Source organism: Boleophthalmus pectinirostris, unplaced genomic scaffold (genome assembly GCF_026225935.1).
Source record: "Boleophthalmus pectinirostris isolate CB_2022bp ecotype Guang Dong unplaced genomic scaffold, ASM2622593v1 HiC_scaffold_8, whole genome shotgun sequence".
Taxonomy (NCBI): Eukaryota; Metazoa; Chordata; class Actinopteri; order Gobiiformes; family Gobiidae; genus Boleophthalmus; species Boleophthalmus pectinirostris.
In genome coordinates this window covers 24,409,814-24,432,376 of record NW_026571515.1, presented here as the reverse complement: position 1 = coordinate 24,432,376, position 22,563 = coordinate 24,409,814, and the positions used below count along the sequence as shown (strand labels likewise).

The following is a 22,563-nucleotide window of genomic DNA, read 5'->3' as shown; positions in this document are numbered from 1 at the left end:
GGTCTCACTGTTTAGTCAGCGTTGCTATGGCAAAGGTGCTCTGCAGACTGGTCGTCTACAATGAGGATTTGAAAGTCATAATGTTGCTGCCACTTTAAGCTTCATTATGCCATGAGGAACTGTGCAGGCAGCTAAGCAGACAAACGCCCTCAGAACAAGGGCAGAACTGTGCTGTTTAATGTGCTCTTGTATCATCAGCTCTAATGTAAAGATGATGGGGGTGACTCAGCAGCAGAGCTCATGAAGTCACACTTTTAAAGCATTACTCTCTACAGAGATATCATTATTCACCAGAGCTATATATGTCGCTATTAATAACAAATATGTCATTGCAAAATGTAATAAAATATATCAAAAATACAAACTTTAGACTTGTATTTTCTATTTTTAGACTTGTTTGTGTATGAGATCGCTTCAGTATCTATGCATATTACTATCCCTATAATATACACTACAAGTCACACTGAAATGTGTTAAATTAAAATGAATTAAATTAAGAACATTTTGTACAATTACCTAAAAATGGAATAAATGTGTTTTTCTTAATTCAAGCAATTGTTTGTTTCTTATTTTAAGTGCAAAATTATTATTATTATTTATTTTTTTTTTTTTTTAAGTGTAGCAAGATGCATTTTCATATTTTAAATACAAAAAGTCTTATTCCACTGGCAGATAATTTGAAATTTACTCAAATCATTATAAAACTCTTAATTCAGGTCCTCTTAACTTTTGTTTTTTGCAGTGCAAAAACACGCCCTCTCATTCAATCTTTCTTTCTTTCTTTCTTTCTTTCTACATTTTACGTTTTCTACGTTTGTACATTTGGAAGACATCAAATATATGGAGCAAGATTTACGGAATTATGTAGCAAAGTTATATTTTTTATTTTATATTTTATATTCAAACCCTCAAACTAGCCACCCTTTGCTATGTCTCTATTCATAGTCTTGATGCCGTCAGTGAGAATTGTGGAAATAAAAAAAAACATAAATGAAATAAGTATCTATGGTATTTCTGCCACAAAGAGTTTAACTGATGTAAATACTCTATTGATACTTTGCAGTTACATCACACTGGGGGTGTTCGACATGTACCTGGCGATCACATAATGCACACACAGACAAAATGATGAAAAAGATAGTCTGAAAGCTCAAGACAAAATACTAAATGGATTTGAGTAGCTTGTGATAAATTTGAGGGTCCATGTTCCTTTTTTGGTGTTTAATTTTCAACAAAAAGATGAGAGTGACTGAAAAACTGCTGTCTAATACAAGCTTGTGATTCTGATTTTGTGTAAGAGACTTTTTTTAAGTGCACAAGCCATCTCACATGTTGTAGTTCCAAAAAACTGTCATAAAATAGAGCTCTGATTAAGTTAACTGGAATAACAGAGCTGCTGGCAGAGTAGTGCTCTCAGTATCAGTTGGCAAAACCCACAAAAAACACCTGTTTGTTGCCAATTTCAAACATTATTTATGGTGCTCAATAAAGCAAGCATTTCGATTTGAACAGTTTCCTACAAAGATACAATAGATACCTTGGGCCAACATGTTGATCTGTTTTAAATACACTTTCTGTGACTACATGTACTTCATCTTCTTCCACCACTCCCTTCTTCATCCCTTCCTCCTCCCATCCATCTCTCCTCTCTCCATCATCCCATTTTCCATCATTTACCATTTCCTCCCCAACTTTCCTTATGGCTGTGCTCCTTACCCAGTCCTATACTGCTATAATTTTTCAAACTACCATCTACTTCTAAAAGAAAGCTTAAGTCTTTGTACATTTTACTGCTGCCACCAGCTTTTCCCTCTGTGTATTATCGTCTTCAGTCAGTAAAATGTAAACAGAGATGCTATCGTGACATTCCAAGTGTCTACTGCAGGATCAGGTTCAGTAAGCCGCTGCAATGTTGTGGCATGTTGTGTTATCCCATTCACACAAAAGCAACAGTTCAATGATGGGCTATTCAAAATGTCCAAACACATAATTTCTCCATTGTGTAGCTCCACCGCAGGACCCCAAACCCTGTTAATGGCTTGCTCCTACAGGCCATGTGTGTCTGTGTGTGCGCGAATGTAGAGCAGAGCAGTGGAAACTCAATCTGGTGTGGGCTGATACAACTGAGCCCTAATGTTCCTCTTAGACATCAAGGATCTGAGTCTGTAGTCTGTACAGTATCTGCAATATAATTTTAATTCATCTGAGTTTATACACTGTGGCACAATTATGGCATTGTACTGGGGAATACTTATTTATAATAAGACTCAGACTTTGACTAACTTTATTGATCCACAAGGGATATTATTATATTTGGACACAGTAGCTCACATCACTATAAATATAATAATGGTATGTTTAATGGCAAACATATAAATGGTAATAGTAAGAGGCTGGTGTCCAATACGGTATCATTATACAAATGTATATGTAAAAGTAAAAATAAAATATAGAAATATAGTAATTCGAAATATACCTATAGGAGCTCTCCTAAGACACCACTGCAATGATTGTACACAGACTTGAACTTATTTGGGAACAAATGCTCAATAGATTCAATCATAATGCCCTTACACTAATGGTTAAAGATGGTAAAGATTCCACTAAAACTACTGATTTGTTCTTTTGCTGACCCCTTGTGGCTGGAGTACAATTGGTTACAACTTGGCCGTAATTGCCCCAATATAAAGACGCAATTAGGAAGCTAGTCAAAATTAACTAGATATTTCTAAATATTTAGTTAAAAGAATAATACTTGTGCAATGGAAGTGCAGATGTGAATAAAAAAATAAAAAATCAGAAACCAGAACCAGAGCCTGTGTCCTCATAGTATACATAAGCATGCTGACCCCATGGACACACAATAGCTTGGAGTAGATATTAAAAATGATTTCCCCCTTTTGTCTCTTTCATTAACAGTGTTGAAAAGCTGTCTGTTTGTCATTCAGGCTCACACAGCACAGCACAGAGCCCTGTGCTTCACTGGGGAACGTGCTTCTCATGGTTGGCCTCAGCTGGCCGTCTTGACAAATGCAACATTGCAGAGAGAAGAAGGAGAAACTTGGCTCTCAATCAAACTTCTCTCATGATTTCTGAGATTTAAAATGGTTTAGTTTGTGTGCCCCTCAAGCCCCCACCCCTCCCACCACACACTTTTCATTCTTTCTCCATCTGATTTCAGATCTTTATAGCTCCTGCACAGGTGCTGCTGTTGCCCTAACCACAACAACGGACTACAAAATGAACACAAAAGGTCAGTAACTGGTCAGTATTTGGGATTCTGTATTTAAAAGATTATCTACTATTTACAGACAGGGTCAATGGTGCCAACTTCAGCTACAGAAGGCCAGTAATTGACAATTTTTTTGTTTTCTGAATTCTTTACAATAATAATAAAAATGTATGTCTGATTCAAAATTAGTGATATTAATAGATTTGTTTTTGCTAATGTTTTTGATCTATTATTCCACATAATCCTTAGAAGAAAAAAAAAAAAACAGAAAACACTGACTCCAAAAGTTGTTATTCTTAAATCTTTCTTCTGCTCTTTCATCTTGTCATATCTTTTTGTTTCCAGGGACAATCTAGGTCAGGTTAACTTGGCCCTATTCTGAGACATTTGTCCTCGTATGAGTGATTGCATGTGAGTCTGGATACATTCTAGATTTTTGTGGCTTGTTCAAATGTAAGTCATGAAGCTTCGGCCCTTGAGCGATTCAACAGTCCTTTAATCCTCATCACCGCTGACCCTGAACCTCAGGCTCTGACCTCTCTGTACATACAGACACTGAGTCCAAAGCCCTGGGGACCACACACAGGCCGTGCCCCCTCTGCCCCTGCATTAGCTCTGTAGACAGTGGAGACCTCCATTCAAGGCACAAAGTAGAGTCATATTGACTTGTTGCTATGTATGTCAACCAACCATCACAAGGACTAGCCTATTTTCCAAGCTAATGGCAATATAATCATGATTTACAGGCAGACATGGAAAGTAATTTGACTCTGGACATTTTATTAATTACAAATTTGTGACGTATTGTTAGGCGCACATTTAAAACATGTTTATTTATATACTTTGAGAGTCAAATTTAAAAAAAAATTCTAGGTGTAAGTATTATTACTAGTGGCAAATGTTAATAAATGAAACATCCTGATAGTGTAAAGAGAGGCAGGACACTGGATGTCTAACGCAGAAGAAGTTTATTTACTGTCAGTGTGGGCCCTGCAGACACAAATGCTCAACACACTGTGGTTTTGTCCATCCAAACCTGGCTATACTTCTGATGTAGGGAGCATTATAATTCTGATGATGTAGTAGGGCTGGCTGATATGGTGATGAAAATCAAATTGTGATCTCATCCCTGTGACGATCTGCTATCTTGGTTAAATTATCATATTGTGATTCAGTGTTTCTCTATTTAATAAAGCTGTATGCTCAAACAAAGACAATTTTCTCACCTACTCTTCCTGTTGCGTAGGTTATTGGTTATGGCCAGGCTCAGAGTGAGTGACAGGTGGATTTAACCAATCACAGTGAAGCATGAACTTTCAGAAGAAGCAGATGTAATATGGAGTACAAATACAGAGGTTTGACATGAATCCGTGTATCATTTGTTTATTTGTTTTTCAAATTAAAACCAAAAATAAGAAAATCGAAAAAACAACTATTTTCTTCATTATTTGTCCCTAAACCAAAATGAAAAAAGGGATGATGATTCATTTTTTTTGTGTTTAAACAAATAACGGAAAAAATGGATAAAGGTCGTTTCCTGTTTCATTCAATATTGACCATGGATCTATAAGAAAAACTGGAGATACCGGACTTTTGCGCCACATACGGACTGAACCAGGACTATTTTTTCTATTACTTGTTTAAACACAACATTGAAAATTGAAAAAATGAATCGTTATCCGTTTTTTTCATTTTAGTTTTGGAGACAAAAAATAAAGAAAATAGTTTATTTTTTTCGTTTTCTTATTTTTGGTTTTATTTTGAAAAACGAATGAACGAACGATACATGGATTGACATGAATTGGGATAACATCAAAACTGTGATCTGACTCCATGAAAATTGTGATCTTTGTTTTTTGCCATATTTTACACATGGGCCAGTAAAGAAGGATTAAGCTGAGTCCTTGGCACAGCAGTATCATTTCCCTTTCAGTAATAAGTAATAAAGTAGAAGTAGTGACAATTCCAATAGCAAATTCAGCAAGGAAATTTCCACATTAACACTATTCATACTAAATAAATATATTCAGCTAAACCTATATCTAAATTGAAACAGACTTGCTGAACATCTGACTCACACAGGTCTACATGCAGACACACAGGTGGCTTTTTACTGTAGTACTAAACACATAGGCGAGCGCAGTACTTTTGTGTTAGAGGGGCCTGCGGGGCACACTGGAGCAGAATAAAGTTGTGTTTTTAATATATGTGCCAGGCTGCTCTTTTGTACTGTTCTGAGTAGCTGACATTAAAGGCATTTCTTAGCAGCACATGACATCCAGATATGTGCCTCCATGCTCCTTCAATCAAAGAGCTCAAAGCAAACACATATGTAGCCCTCCACTGACAGATCACTGAACTCACTCACACATTCAAACATTCCCACCAAACCACATGCTTTTTCGACTTGTCCGCGGAAAAGAATAGACTTGGACATATTTTCGGTCCTTCTGTTGTAGCTACACCACCTGCCCTCAATAAATGTAACTTTTCATAAGACAGCTATATATGACAGCTAATTCAGCTTCAAAACACACCTCAGTCCTGATGTCTTTATAGACAGAGATGCACATGTTATCAGGTGAGTGGATACAAATGCGTAATGTTGTGGTATGGCTAAAACGCTACAGGACATAATGCAGTGTAAGGCCATGCATCTGCGCAACTTGTGTGGTTTGTGTCAATGTGTTTAATATTTGCAAAAAATAGAAAGATTTCTGTGAAAGATGGAGCTGAGTGTTTGGCAGAGTGGTTAGAGTTTTCAAGGAATGAGTGCAAGCATATATAGTAGGTTTAAAGGATTTTCTGATCTGTGTCATAATGTTGTTTCCCAATCACAAACATACCTGGAGTTGTGTTTTGTTTCATTCACATGTTTAACACACAAACACTGCATATTTAGGCTGAGTTCTTCTCTCAAACAGAAAACACACTGTTCCTACTTGTGATGTCATGTGGTAATGCAAGAAATGTTTCTCTGTGTTTTTAAACTCATTCACCTTCACTAGAATCATTTCAATGATTTGAGCCCTAGAATTGCCAATCTCTTCTGAACTAATGGTAAAAGGCAGCTGTCACTACCACAGTCACAGAGTTTTTTGAGCTTTGGAGCAGTGTTGCCTGATTGGGTTTAGTGATTTTTGTCCAATCACGTTTGAAAACCCACGTTCAGCAAAAAAATGCTACAACGTTTTGTCACAGAAAACATTTAATCTTTGAATAAACGTATGTAATCGAGTATTGAGAAAACATGTTAAATGTAGGACAGCATTTTCATTTATCACAAAAAAACAGGACATTTCATATTTAAATTAAAATGTTGTAGGCTACTTAATCTGTAAGCTTTTGAAAAACATTGCCAGTATTGAGAAAAAATTGTTATGTAAAACCTTTGGTAAAACATAAAACAGCATTTTCATCACACATAAAAATTTATATCATCAATGGTCAGCTATAGCCTCGGCTACTGCAAGAACAGCTGACAAACAACACAGTCTGCCTACTCATCCATCTAAGAATTGAATCTGTGCAACAGCTGAACACCAGGAAGATCTGAACGTAACAAACGTCCATTAATTTCTTCAGGCCGGAATGCACCTCCATAAGAATGGACAGGAGTAAAAGTCCCATACAGTTCCTCGTGTTATTGCGTTATTGAGTATCGCGTTGATTGGTGTGAAAACAAAAAATGCCCAAACTTGCTAAAAGTAGCCCAAATCATATCTGCCTGCCTGAGGCTTCCCCTCCCTGCCCGACATAGTCAAAAGAAGCCCAAATGGGCAGGCACCCGCCCAATCTGACAACACTGCTTTGGAGATGTAGACAGACTAATAATAATAAACAATTTCTGAGACGTGTGAATGAAACAAAACAGAACTTCGGGTATGTTTTTGAGGAAGCAACAAGATTATAACACTGCTTAAAGCTCACAAGAGTCAGTTTTATGCAATATAGGACTTTTAAATTGTGACTAACTTCATTTCCAGGATTTCCTCCAGCTGTTTCCTTCGCTCTTGACGCAGGTTGGTAAGATGGCCATCCCTTTCGTGTAAGGACTGCTGAGTGGTGGACAGACGCATCTTGGTGGCATCAAGTTCCTCACGGGTTTTCTCCAATGCCCTCATCAGTTCCTCCAACTGTCCAAAAGAGGATGCACAATGAGTAATACATGAATTATAATTGGAAGAATAAAAGTGTATGGTGACACAGTTTAGAGATCACATACTATTTGCTAAGTAAGTGGGAGTACTAATGAAAAACAGTTAAAGGCTAAAGTTGGCAAATATAGACCTACAAAATAAACATTACTACGTTAATACTTTATACACACAAACAAAGATCTGATTAATTACTTAGCATGCCTATTACTGCATGTTGGCCAAAATGTTGCTCTGAAAACTTAAGTGTTACCAGATGTTTAATTGAAGCCAAACATATTTTTATATAATTTGATAACTGCAATGAAGATTTTTGCATAAATATTTTTAACTAACGTCTGTGTTGTAACAGCTAACGTCTGTCTTACAACAGCTTACACACGCAACAGCTCCAAAAAGCAGTTCGACTTTTACAAAACTGTCAAAAAAACTCATAGTGATGGGCCAAAGAGCAGCAAAGTTTTTGACGTGGAATCAGATGAAAGACTTTTTTTTAAAGAATTCTGGCCAAGTATGCTAGAAAGGTTTACATTTTTCTTTTGTGCCTATACATATAAGGTGTATAGACATATTATCCTTCATCTAGATAAATGGCTTAGATCTACAAAGTGGAATCAAGTGATGAAATGCATATCTTCTGAGCATAATATTCAATCATTCTTTTGCAGTTCTAACACTTCCCTGTCCATGGGTCTATTTGAAAACAGGTGAGAATCGGGCCCAATCTCTAAATTACACCTCTCCCCTCCTCCTGAGCTCAGATGCCCTGCAGCCACTCAGCCCTGTGTCCAACCTACCCCACCGTAAGATCCCACAAACAGGATGTGACCTCAGGGGGTCATTATCACAAGACAGGAAGTGGATAATTGTCTAAAAACAAAGATTTCACAAATAGAAGGTACAAGGGAGGTCCACGAAAGCAGTAGAACACTTGAAAGTAACAAAATTACAGGCCAGTTTGCAGAGTAAGTGTCAATGCGTTACCCTATGTGGTGTCGTTAAATGCATGATAAAAGCAAAAGTGCAAACATACAAAATGGCAGTGGGAAAGAGCTCCATGGGGTAAAGGATGGAAAAATCTTTGGGTCTTTTTTATGAAGCGGGCAAATTGTTCACACATTTTCAGGATGTTCTATCTCTAGGTGTGTTCCACAGATGTCAGATAATGTGTGCAGTAACTCTTCATGAATATCGCACATGGGCTGAGAAAAGAGGGCCTAGAGGTGGTGGAGGAATCTCTAAAGCTTACGTCAAAAAAGTGCAGCCAAATAGTAGGGGATCTAATTAAGTGGTAAAAACTGGTAAAGATAAAAAGTTAAAGTTACAAAAGATACAGCCTCCACATTACCACCTTTAATCATCATTAGAAGAACTTTTACTATATGCTTCCATTCACACATAGCTCCTGGAAACCATCTGACCTCCCAGCATAAGGATTCGTTCGCTCGACGGTAGGCGGGTCCTTTTTTATTTAACCAATCTTTGCTACATGTAATGCGCCAAATCCCATAGGAAGAAGGGCAATAACGTGTTTCCCCTTGATAAAATTCACCAAACATTCTCTTTGTTCCGGCTTTAAATCTGCGATCTCGGGAATCGTTGCCAACACAGAATGTATGGCTTCGTCTACATCCATCTTGACCGCTTTGTTTACTGTTGTGCTGTATCACAAATGGGACCCAGACAGGTGCTTTAGTTTGACGTCATGGCTTCACAGGTCTCCATTGATTGGCTGGTGCACGGTCTACAACTTCCTGAGTTCTTACAAACCATCTAGTGTATTCCAATTCCTGACCTAGTCACTGGAGAGAAATGAAATTGAGCAGAGGCACTAGGTGTGGCCAGCCTGGCTACTTAATTTGAGGCTGTTATCCATGAATCTTAATATGTTTCTGAGTTAACTTCACATTTATTCCCAAAAATTAATATTAAACATAGATATTTTCCACCACTGCTAGAGACATGGAAAAAGGGGTTAAGTAAATGTAAAATTATGGGGGAGTGACCCTCATTCAGAAGTTCAGTGGTAATATAAGAGAGCATTCATTCAAAAGAAATACAGTCTACGAGTATATCCTTACCAAAACGAACTTAAAAGTATCAAACTGCTTCTAAGGCAAATCTAAACACAGCTGCCTATAGTCATACTACTTCTTATGCTTTCAGTCTTCTGGCCATAAAGGAATCAAAAGGGATTTGAAAAAGCCAAAGGTCGTTCACACATAACTCTTATTACACCTCATGTCCATCACTCCCAGAGCAAAAGACCCCATTCGCCCCTGTGCCCTATGAGCCCACCAACTACCCAGGCTAACCATCACATCACGATCACATCATTAATAGGGAATACAATGCACTTTAGTGAAATTACGGACCTAATCAGCTTATCATCCAGCCTGTGCGTGCTAATTTAGCTCAACTTCAAGGCAAAGTCCCCCAGCCAGGCTAAGGCTCGCTAAGACAAGCCGAAAGCCCCTTTAGATGCTAAGCTGATTGAGGGCTCAGAGGTAAGGGCCAAATCCGTCTTGTCCATTAGCGTTGGCGTTGCTGGTTCAAAGGGCTAGTGGAAATGCCACAAGGAGACTGAAAGATGTTGAAATAATAACGGCAAAAACCAGACAAAGTTAGAAAAAATTTGCAAGCAAGAATTTCCTAGTTTTTACAGATATTAAAACACTAAAAAGAACTAGAAGACGAACACAAGAGCACTAGAAAGAACACAACAACTCGCCTTTATGTAACAGATAATACTCCCTACAACTGTACAACAATTTCTCCTTTGTAACGGATATATCCTGTCAATCATCATATTCTTCCTATGACCTCCTGTATAAAGCTGTGAGTTTATATTTTATTACTTATCTTTCAATTTTATTTTGACTTGTACATTTACATTTATATAATGATGTCTTATTTGACACCTGTCTCTTGCTCTTTTTTGCTTATTTAGAATTTATTATTACTAGGGATGTAACAATAACCGAAATATCATGATATTGTAGCATCAAAAGTCTCACAATAATATCATGGGTGATCACAATATATCGAATTACAAATTTCTTCATAGTTATGGTGCAGCATCAACAAAAAAAAGGGAGAACTACATATACCATGATCCTTTGCTCTGTTTCAGTCCAATCTACATGATGAAATAACTATTATGAAGCACTTTTAAATCTCATCATTTTTTGATTATGACAGAAAAGTACCATATTCACAGTTTTGTTAGGTTCCACAAAATATTGCAATAAATATCGTACCGGGACAGCGATATCATTACATCCCTAATAATCACCATTTATATTTTCACTCTTCGTTATATTATTTTATAATGTGTGAGCTACTGTGTCCAAATAATTTCCCTTGTGACTCAATAAAATTAGTCTAAGTTTAAGTCTATTGTGTTCCATACATTTTCTGAAGAATTGTCCTTGGCTAGAGTTAACAGAAGCCAGTGAAGGAAAAAAAAACAAAAAAAACATAGGCAATACCAAAGAATAGGCACAGCAGATTTCCATGAGATTTTTGTATTCAGGTCTTGGCAACGTGGCATAAATACCTTGGCAGTGGTTTACTGTATATACTTTCGTATATAATCTTGACACAATCATGGGGTGTACTGCACTTGTTTAATTGCAGCAAGACAAGCCAAATGTACCAATTTTGTTCTTAGAAAAAATCCATCAACTTAGAAAGGATCACAAGGACTTTGCACTTCACGTACATACAGACAAGATGTTGAAGAGGCTAATTTCTCAGGAAAGCCTATATAAGGACCTCAGACAAGCAAAGGAAAAAACTAAGAGGATGGGGTTGTGAAGAAAAGTGACCCCGGGCATTACCCATGCTCCATTTGAGCAGGTCAGGCTGATGGAAGACTTTCAGCGCATTACACATCATGAGACTGATTACTCTGAGACGGAGGGGGAAAAATGGAAATCAAGAGAGGGGGAGAACAGGGACGGAGGGAGGGAGGGGGAATATGTGAGAATGTGAATCTGGCAGGGTGCTCTGAAACCCTGCCAGGATCAGGTGATGTTTCAGCTTCTTCAACTCATTTCACAAAGTCCTTCAGAGGCAAGGACGCAGATGACTGACAGCTGTGTAAGTGCATGGTAATGGCATGTTGACTGGAGCTCCCTCTTCAGTCGCTGATGTCACAGGTCTCTCCTTGTTAAGTGTGTTGACAGGCAGCACCTCGTCAGGGAGCATCACAGGGACAGAGCAGCTGAAAGTGCAGGGGCAAAACTGGTGACTCCTAAGTGTCGACATGGTGACGGCGAGTCCTCTCAGGCTCAATATGCGTCAAGTGGAGTCGCTGAGTTTCAAAGTGGAGGGAATGAAAAGGCTGTTAGAGTCAGGAAGTGGGAACAGGTTAATGCAGACCTGATTGTTAGGCCAGCAAAGGGTCATTTCAGGGATTTTCTCAGTTCAGGGCAATTTATGATCTAATGTTACTTTTTTTAAATCATTATCATTATGCATTGATACGACACTGGTATCAGATACCAGCTTCCAAATATCAGTTCATTCGGTATTCTGATTAGAGATATACAATGATGTAATATGACTATTTACTGGATGCAGTCAGCCCACACAGTCTCACAAAGTTTGAACTTTTACTGATACAAATTTGTTCTGTTGAATCTAGGGTGTGCAAAAATACTGAAATATCGATATATCGTATCGTTTAATGTGATGATACAGTATTGATATCGGGGACTGCTGTATCGATATATATCACCAAGAGTATTTTTTGGTATATTTTACAACATTAGTTTGTTACAGCGCTACAGGTTTGCTGCTTGTTTAGAGGAAGGAAAGTCGTTTATGCGACACCTTTGACATTTTCAGTGTTTTGATGTTTATGTTTCTTATGAACTTTGCCCAAGAAGTGGTTTAAGACTTAAGACTTTTAGTATCACAGTCATGATTTAGCCTTTTTTTTTTACTGAACCAAATCAAATTGATTTGAAATATATCGTATTAAACCGAAAGTGCACTGTATTGAGATATGTATCGTATCGTGGCCTATATGTCGAAGTATGTATCGTATCGGCAACTTCTTAATGATACCGAGCCCTAGTTGTTACTTGAGAGATAAATAAGAGCTCCATAACACATTTGTATCAGTTTTGCCTCATTTTATTTTTGTTTTAAAGGAAATAAATCTTGTTCTCAGTCATGACACTGGTATCGATTCATATCGAGTATCACCAAATACTAAGCTACTATAAGCTATAGTACTGGAATTGGTATCAGAACTGAAACAGATGGATTGGTGTATCTCTAATTCTAACCTTGAATCCCTAGGGTTGGGTTAGCATCAAGTATTCAAAAAAAAATTATTCCAGATCATTCACTTATGGTTAAAAAATATCATGTATTGTTTTTCAGAGATAAAACTAAAATCTTCTGTTTGCTATGGTGATACAACACAATACAAATATAAAAAGGCAGGGCCAATTAGTTCTGCATTTTTAACAGGAAATCAATAGTCCTGTTTTTATTAGCTCTTACAAATCATTATTGTTTTATTGCTTTTATTTCATTGTTGTTTTGTTTTATTTTATTTTATTTTTTTAATAATAAGATGACGTAAGTTCCACTGTCCTGAATACTTCAAAATGACATAAATGGGTCAAGGCCACATTTGGGTCATCTAGACTTCAAACCAAACTAACAAAGTTTTTGACTAAACATGCGTGCAAAAAAACTTCTCAAAAACATGACTGAAGGGGCGAGGGTAGGGCTGTCTGTCTTTCCAGTTATGTCCAGCCAAGCCATGATCTACTCTCCTCATCTGTTCAATTTTCCACTACAGGCTTCAGTTGCGAGGCAGGCGTATGTGCAAATAACCGGGAGCATATGTACTGTATGTATGTTAAAGCCATACAGCTACAGTTCTGCCTGAAAAACCACTGATTGCTCTCATGTTACTTGTGGCAATCATAAGCAATGCAAGGTCATTCTCATTCAAATGCACACTCACACCAGGAGGAAACAGATTCCCTTTCACTTTGAGTCTTTCCCACCACCTATACACCTATGCTGCGTGTATTTGACTTCTGATGAAATATCTGATGAGAGATTTGGTTCACGATCACCTAATGGATCGATAAACAGATGCATTAATTCACACAGTTTTTAATCTCAATTTGGAATGACATATTTTTTCATATAAGCAATACAGTATGAACTTGAATAATGAATAATGAAGCATTGATTATCTTCCCTTTAGGATGTGACCCACTTTTAGATCCAACATAATGTAAACCAGTACTTTCAATCTTTTGCGCACTGTCCTGTCATATGAATCAGCTTGCGTTTCTCATCTTTATTTGGAATGGAATAATATATCGTCTTATGTGTTTCATGGGTTCAACCTGTCTTTGAGCCTGTACTCGTGCAGCCTCCTCCTGTGCCCACAGCGCCTCTCTATGCGCAGACGTTTTCATGCTCTCCCTTAGCGCCTTCTCCAACTCCCCAATCCGCTCGGCCGTCTCCCGCATTGCATCCTGGGAAGGAAGCTGAGGAAAATAGATGAGACCGGAGCCAGAAGAGGAAGAGGAGCAAAGCAGTGAAGGCCAAAGAAAGAGAGTATTTGTCTTTGAGCATGCTTTGTTGTTACTCAGTTAAGGTACATTTTACTGTTTATATGTATTATTTATTTACTACCATTATATGCTATACTTCACAAAGAAAACCAAGACCTGTTTTTAACTTTCCGACCTAGGTTGCCTTTCAGACCAGAGACAAAACAACAGCAGGCACTCTGAGCAAGAAGCAAACCAGGAACCCTTTGGTCCTAGAGTAGGGTGCATGCCATCTGGGTCCCTTACGGCTGCAACTATATTTAACGAACAAATTCATCTAACTCCTCAGTAGCACGCACGGAGACAACTATGCAGGTGCCTTAACATTCTAAACCTATTATTTAAGAATAAGACCCTACTTTCATAGGCTAGTTAACAACAAACACATAACTGACTTGACATAATAAAAAAAGTTGAGCAGCAGATAAGTAGCCCTCCTACAACCACTGGTACATGCACCACAGCTTGCAACCCACTAAACTAAACAATTAGCACTTCCCTCCCTGCTAGACAGCGCTGTCTAAGTAGCGTGACCTTTGTTACATCCCTGTGAGCCTGTATGGGCAGAGGCAGAGTGTGTGTGGCCCACAGTGAGGGCTGGGAAAGGATAGCTCTCCTCACTAGGTGATGGAACTGTGAAAGAAAACACTGGGTAGAAATAATAAACCTCCAATCGTCTCTGTATGCTCTGTACCCCTCCCCAATCACTTACTGAGGCAAGTTCACATGTTAGCACTTCTTCGACAGCAATACCCAGTGTGGAGATGTGACGATGGAGCATTTAAATAAAGACAATTTACATTCTGTTTGTATAGTGAACTAATGTCTTTCTGCACACTTTCATTTTGAATGGACCTTTGCTAATAGTGTTTTTACCACAACACGATGTGTACATTATTGATAATGTCTAATAAATATATGGGAGTGAGAATAATGTTTATGTTAATCATTTTGTTGATTGTAAATGACACATTATGAATTATTATTGTCCCTATTTAACTTTGTAATAATATCACATATTAATACATGTTATGCTAAATGTACATTATATCAAGGTCATAATCTGATCTATATCATAAATATATTTATTATGTTGTATACTAGTGTTAAAGATATGACATATATGTATTGCTTTGTGGTTGGTTGTTTTATTATTTGAAGAATTTACCATAAGCATGCATGAATGTCTAGTGTAATATAAAAGTACAAAGAGTATGAGTGATACTGACTAAAACAGACACCCTGGGATTACTGGAAGTGCGCTGGCAGAGCGTGCCAGGAGCTAAATCACAAGCGGATACTTGTGGCTGGTCACGTCGGGCGGGCACAGCTGGAGGTGAGCGACAATGCGCCGCACACGCTCTCACAGAGGCAGCCTGTGTACTTCACCGTTCCACACGGGTAATTGAACGTGGCACATGAGCAGTAATTCGATGCACTAGAATCAACAAGTGCTGGTCTAACATCACCAAACACACACACAACTATACTGATGCATGTGCCCGGGCTCCCTGCTGAGATGGGTCTGCCACAGCTGGACCCTGACTGAAATCTAACCTAATCTGAAGACCCTGTCTGTCTACAAAGTTCAAAGTTAATGTCTGAACAATTGGGAAAAAAAGCATTCTTTGTTGTCAAGTTTGATTTAAACAGAAATGTCAGTCTCTGTTGTTGCTGGTCACAGACAGTTCAGAATTATTACTTAAACAAAGACTGAAACAAGACTAATCACATATGTACATTTTGTGTTTAAGTATTTTGACAGTCTTAAAGATACTTTTGTCTGTTGCATTTTCCTTGAGAAAGGCCTTAGTGCCAGACTGTATATATAAATGGACATAGCAAACCTACTAGATGCCACATTCCAAATAGGAAGTGAGCATGGGGCACTTCTGGCTCCATCGACTCGGGATCAAATTTACTTTGTCTTGAAAAAAACATTGACCCTATCTTTGTAACTGCTGCTTTCAGCCTCCTCATTATGGTCTAAAAATGTCTGTATTAACCTGCTCATGATGATACTAATTGTGCTATTTTGTCCACAAATCAATTTCTATTCCTGAAATGGAACCTGGCACAAAATTCTCTCCTGTAACTGCCAGCCTTGGTGAGCTTCATTTGACTGGAGCCAAATGCTATGGGTGATGTCACACTCCCTTTGTCCACTTCTTTATACAGTCTATGCTTAGGACCCTTCTCCAGATCTTAATCAGGACTACCTAGCTGGAGGTTTAGGTTGTTTTAGGTTCTCTATTACAGTCATCTCTAGTTTCTTATGATGAGGGTATTGCAAAGCAAAATACAGTGCAGCTCTAGTGTGAGCATGGCTAGTGTGAGCATGACTTTCTGCACGGATGGGAGAAAATGTGCAAACAGCAAAGCTCAGATAAACAGATAGAGAGCAGTGAAAAATGTAAAGATAATTGCCTGTGCAGCAGCAATCATCACCTAATGCCTTTGGGAAGGGTCATTATGGAGTCTGGCCTTCCTGGTTTGATGGAGGGATTATAATCACTAAAATAAATGAGCGGGAGTGAGAATATGCATATTTCCAGCAGCTGTGTCCTGACAATCCTAAGATTTTTCACACTGCACTCCTGCCCTATATTACAAAAGACACACATGGGGAAAATAATCTTAGTGTGCGATAATGTATGGCATAAAAACATGTTATTATATCATTATATAGCTTTGAGTGGCATTTGTTTAGCATTTCTTCAACTGATTTTTAATGCATTATCACTTATAATCAATAGTAGAGAGTTACAGAACAATGAAATAAGTGCAATTAAAGAAAACTGGCTCCTTGCTACTATAAAAGAATATACTTTATCTTATCTTTTTTTTTTTACATAAACACAAAGGGGGAGGGAGAGGGATTTTGCAGATAAAACCCATATGAATTTAAAACAATAAACGAAGTCGGCGTGAATGTTTGAAGTGAGCATTTCCGAGGCAAGCGGTCTCTGTGTTTTGGAAGTGCAGCGTGGCGCGATGGAGACGATCAAACAAAGAGATACTATCGCTCCATCCCACATAAACTCTCTGGAAAGAGACGAGAGGAGCGGACATGTTTGTTTGTGTTTATGCTCAGAGTGTGCATGTTCCCGATCGACGCAAAGATACAACTGGAGATGGAAAGAAAGAGATGGCTGACTGGATAACTAATCTGACGCATACAGGAAAAGATTTTTCTAAAAACTTTTTCAAATTTTCTTTTTAGTGGATTCCAAATTTTATTCCTAACTAAACAAGCATGACACTCTACAAAACATATCTTGTGACATCATGTGCACAAATTGCATCACCACTGGCCCTCATTTTTAACAATGCTGACCACTGCAGAGCGAGAAGACCTCAAGAAATGCTCTGATCTAATCTAGTCAACACAACTTGGAGAACCTGCTCAGTTCCAAACTTGATATTTTTTTCATCTCCCTAATGCATGAAGTTTAAGGACATACTGTTCGCTGTCTGTTTAATAGTCCATATTACACCCACTGACAGGTGCCACTGTGAAAACATACTCAGTGGTGTTCTTAATGTTATTCCTGTATATCGGCTTTTGCCTCAAAGGACCTTGAATCTTGTTCCAAAGCTCATATAACACTTGACTTAAAATTGAAGACCATATGTTTTAACAGCACTATTTCCTTGTGTCAATATTTAACAAGACGTGAAATACATACCCCAAATAACACTTTTCCACCTCTTTCTAAAATACCTTTCCTTAACAGACAACATCCATCACTCTATATCAGTCTATCACTCCACTTTACAAGTCTCTCAGCGACTTTAATTCTTCCATGTTTTAGTAATATACTGTAAATGTGTTCTGCCCAGACACGGTTTAATACAGGAATCGGATGTAGGATGTTGCCTGCCAGAGCGCATAGAAATAACAAAATCGTACGGAGAGAGCGGGATGGAGAGAGGCTCGCACTTCATTTGGCAGAAGGATACAGAGAAGTGTACTCTACTTCATCGGCCTCATGGGGAAACCCTGGCAGGGCTACATTCTGCATATTAACACTACTGCACTCATAGGCCTGATACGTGTATACAGCGGAGCGAGAAGCATCCACTACTGCTGACACTCATGACACTTTGTACACAAGCTTACAAATTATATCGCTTGATGTTGGATATCAAAAATTTAATCTTCAACATTACTGACATGGCTTAATTCAGTAATGTGGGATCCCTGGAGGCATTTCACTTCTGGCGAGGATGTTGCTACACTAAATACCTGCCTTTTTCGTTGAACTTTTAGTCAGATAAGTATAGCAGGGCACATGAAATGCAAAAAGTAAAAGGACAATGCAAAACACCAACCTGTGATAAAGACTGTGGGTGCGCATGTCCATCTGGAACTGCATCTCTTCTCATCTCAGCTGGGATAATCTGCTTCTGGATGTTGGGCGATTTGATTTGCCTTTACAGGAAACAAAAAGCAGAAGAGTAAGGTAAGAGTAAGATCAAACTTAAATCTATCTATAATCCAATTTAAAGTCTTTTTGAGTTATGCAGCTTTTTGGAGGCGGCACGTCACCTGCATGATTCCATAAAGCCATACTCGGAACATTCCTAGTAGAGATACAGATACTGTGGAAAATTATAGCCAAAGAAAAACAATTTCCATGGAAACAAACAAGAACAGCCCCACCTCCATGCCAAATAAGAGTCAGGCTTGTGGGGAAGCAAGCCCTTTCAGAGTTTTTCAGTGCAACAAACAAAACCACAATGAAAAAAACATGCTTTCATTTTGGTCTACGTTTTGGCTAAAAAGTGACATACTGTGGCTTTAAATAAGATAATTGAGGGTTAACCTAAATTTGAAGTTTCAAGTATGAAACACGTTTTGATGCGATTTTGTGTGTCCGTTGTATTAAATAAAGTTAGGTTACGCCTGCGGGGCAGTTCACCAGTGAGGTACAGAGTGCATGTCTAGTCTCAGTGACAGAGAAGACCAGAACAAGCCCAGACAGGCCCGATGCTGGTGAGACACTGCTGTGTAAATCATTCAACAACATAACACAAACAGATGCAGACACAAGCACATGCAAGTATAATGACACACTGCAAAGCAATAGAAATGAGAGGAGAGGAACACCGAAATGACACTACATTACTTCAGTTTTCTGACAGTTTGTGCGCTCTGTTGAGGCATTGATTACACTGTTCTTTCAGATGCTCAAGTCAGTAGCAACTGTTTGCAAATGAGTCGCATTTTAGAAAAGCAAAGCCTCCTAACCATTACTATATGCATACACCAGCATTTGGAGTGTTTGTGAGAGCCAGTACTGTAGTGTTCTTGGTACTTGACATTTCAACCTTGTTTATTTATGAATGTGGTGCGTTTAGGGTCAGAGAGGACAGACATTAAGCCCAGTTTGGTCAGGATCACCTAGCTGGAGGTTTTTACCTATTGTGCAGATTTTGGGTTGATGGGGGAAATCAGGGTGCCCAGAGGAAAGCCACTCAGACACAGGGAAAAATGTAGAATATAACCCATCCTCTGATAGGACTATTTGCGTGGGAAAACTACTGCTTCATGACAGCACAAGGTGGAATAGAGCTTTTAGAGCTTTGGAAATGTATTAGTAGATTAACTAATAATGACTAATAAACCAAGGTTACGCAAACGTGTCTAAATGAAAACAAAACACAACTCCAGATATGTTTTTAAGGAGAGCATACCTATTTTCCCTCAGCCCTATGTTCCTATTTCTATTTTTTTTTCCTTTACAAAATTAGGCCCTATGTTCCCACATTTGATTTATCTTAAATTTCCATCAGAATTTATCCCAGTTTCTCCCAATTTGGTCGTCAGTTACACCCAACTTATCATGGTGCAAAGGACCATAGGTTGAAATGACTCTGAATCATCCCTTTAAATGCAGCATAAAAATAAAAATGACTTGACTTAGAGTTTCATTTTAAGAAAAATCTTAGAAATAAGAAAAATCTTAGAAATAAGGAAACATAGGGCTGACCCCATTTTTTTAAGGAGATAACAACATTTCATCATGGTTTAAAACTCACAAAAGTCCGTTTTTGCTGTATTCAATGTCTTTGTTTGTTTTGTGCATGATTTAACGACTAAGGGGCTGAAGGGCAGTAGTATCTGACATCAGTGAAGGAAAGTGTGTCTATTAAAAGCAGTGCAATTAACAAACTTATGAGGAAAGATGGCATATATGGTACATGGCCCAAGACTTTTTTCGACCTAGTATCAAACTGCAAATATTAAGCTAACCTATAAACAGATAGAACATATAGACTGACACACAGCACTGAGCCAGTAGCACACATGTCCACACATTCAGACCCGCAAAAAGCCGAAGAAAGTGCAAAGGAGCTGACAGTGACAAATTAGTGCTTAAGAGAACCCTCCGACACTGTAAACAAACTGTGACCACGCAGCTGCTCGCCTCGCCCACATTATTATTCTACATCCACACTGCACTGTTGACTCTGGGCACCTCTGACAAGACAGCCCCACATAGGCACAAATATCTGCTGTCACGGTCCACAGAATACCCTGTGTGTCTCCGCGATTTCCAGGCTAATTTTGTTGTAAAAATAGCCAGCACGATGAATAATTAATAGACATATATTTAGCGCACTTCTATGTACGTTGGTTGCGTTTATAGACATTCTTCGGTTCTGTACGGAGAGATTAAGTAGGAGTTCTTGACCGTTGTACCAATATTTACATGTGTAATGGCTACTTGAAAACCCTTGTAGTTATCAGTATGTAGCTTTTAAAAATGCCTGATAACGATTATGATTTATTTGGAAAAAGTACATGTATGGGAGAGCGTCTGGGTAGCGGTGGGAACCAGGCTGTTTGTACTGATCTTTGATGTTCCTGTGAATGTTTTTATTAGCTTCGAGGCATGTCCATAGAGAGCCCACTTGCCATGAGGGCATATCACCTATCAGTCAGAGGCACTACTGGCACAGGTGTAAAAACCAACAGACGCGCTGGTGCTTTTTGATAAATGATCCGCCCTCATCAAGCCTTCAGCACCCGCAATGAGGTAAGTGTTTTGATCAATGGAGAGGCAAATGAGGTGTGTGAGCTACAAGTATTTGAGCTTGGCCGGAAAGCTGGGATGATATTTGTGATTTGTTGATTACTAAATGATTGAATTTAGGAAGGGGGAATATATATTTTATAGCAGTGACATTTATTAGCGAGGCAGCACGCAGATGAATTCAGCCTTTAAATGGAGTGTAATAAGTAATTTTTCACGTTTCCTCTCTGGAGCGCTCCCTGTCTCCTTAGTCCAACACAAGCAACTCCGATTCAATTCTGGCTGTCAATGCGTAGCTCTCGTACGAGTGGATTCACATATTTTTGTCTCTCCACTCTTCTATTTTCTTTATAATTTTTTCAGATTATTTTCTCTGAATTATACTTGTGTTATCTTAATGGAAAGAGAGGTTTAGCTGTAAAGAAAGAGTGCCCAACATCAGGAAGCTGCGGTCACCTCAGGCCGCTCCCAAATCTGAATGTGGGAAACTGTGAATATAAAGGAGGTTGTTGCTGGAACAGGTTGTGCATTCTCATTGGACTGATCTGGGTATATAAAGTTTAAAGGCATAATAACCTTTGAAGAAATACAGTTTGTGAGTTTATTGCTATTAGTCTTAATTCTCTCATTTTTAATAAAACCACATAACAAAGGCGATCCAGAGTGCAAGGTTACTACGGAAATAAAATAAGAATGATTTGGACTAGGAATGACCGCCTTTAAGAGCCAATTATGCACTATTTTCTGATCTCAAAAACATAGCTGGAGCTGTGCTGTGTTTTATTCACATAAGCCCTGCATCTTTAGGCAAATTTCTTTTCTCAAAAAGAAAACACTTTGTGATGTCATGTGGTTATACAGGAAGTGCTCCACTGTGTTTTTGAATTCCATATACCTTCACTAGAATGATTTGGATAAATGTAGCCCTGGGATTATCTACCTGTACTAAACTAAAGGTAAAAAAGCAGCTGTTACCTTTAAAACTGCTACCTCATGACATCACAACATGGAACAGAGCATTTTGAGTTTAGGAATGTAGACAGACTATGGCTACGTTCAGACTGCAGGGCTTAATGCTCAATTCAGATTTTTTTGTGAAATCCGATTTTTTTGCAAGGTCGTTCACATTTCCAATTAAATGTAACTTGTATGTGATCTCCAGTGTGAACATTAAATGTCCCAAAAGTGCATGCGCATTGTAGGACATGACGTCACACGCAACAAGCGTGCTCAGTGTTTATAAAAGTAACTTAAACATGGACGCAGGATTGAACACATAACAATTTTAAAGTTGCTGTCGTACCAGAGACAGAACCTGTACACCTTATTTGTTTTAAGGAGAAGATTGAGAAGGAGAAAGACAATGTTTTTGGCCATGGGGTTTTGTGGGGCAATGGCAACAGCGTCTGTAGAAAGGAACGTGTGGGTGCAGAGTCGCAGAGTTGTGGGCTTGATATGTGCTTCGCTGCTTCACTCACACGAAGTTCAAACACAATTTTCATATGACGTGAAGAATGTTTGTGTGCATTTGTGAG

General features: G+C 38.4%; 1 protein-coding gene across 1 annotated transcript in view; it reads right to left on the bottom strand.

The window, feature by feature from the left end:
• LOC110164932 (ERC protein 2) overlaps nucleotides 1-22,563 on the bottom strand; it is a 149,591-nt gene that overhangs the window by 75,062 nt on the left and 51,966 nt on the right. Inside the window, exons 12-14 of the mRNA XM_055166416.1 lie at nucleotides 18,321-18,420; nucleotides 13,776-13,919; nucleotides 7,208-7,368 (exon numbers count right to left, since the gene is read on the bottom strand). Coding sequence (XP_055022391.1) covers nucleotides 7,208-7,368; nucleotides 13,776-13,919; nucleotides 18,321-18,420 — 405 coding nt within the window. The remainder of the gene's footprint in view (nucleotides 1-7,207; nucleotides 7,369-13,775; nucleotides 13,920-18,320; nucleotides 18,421-22,563) is intronic.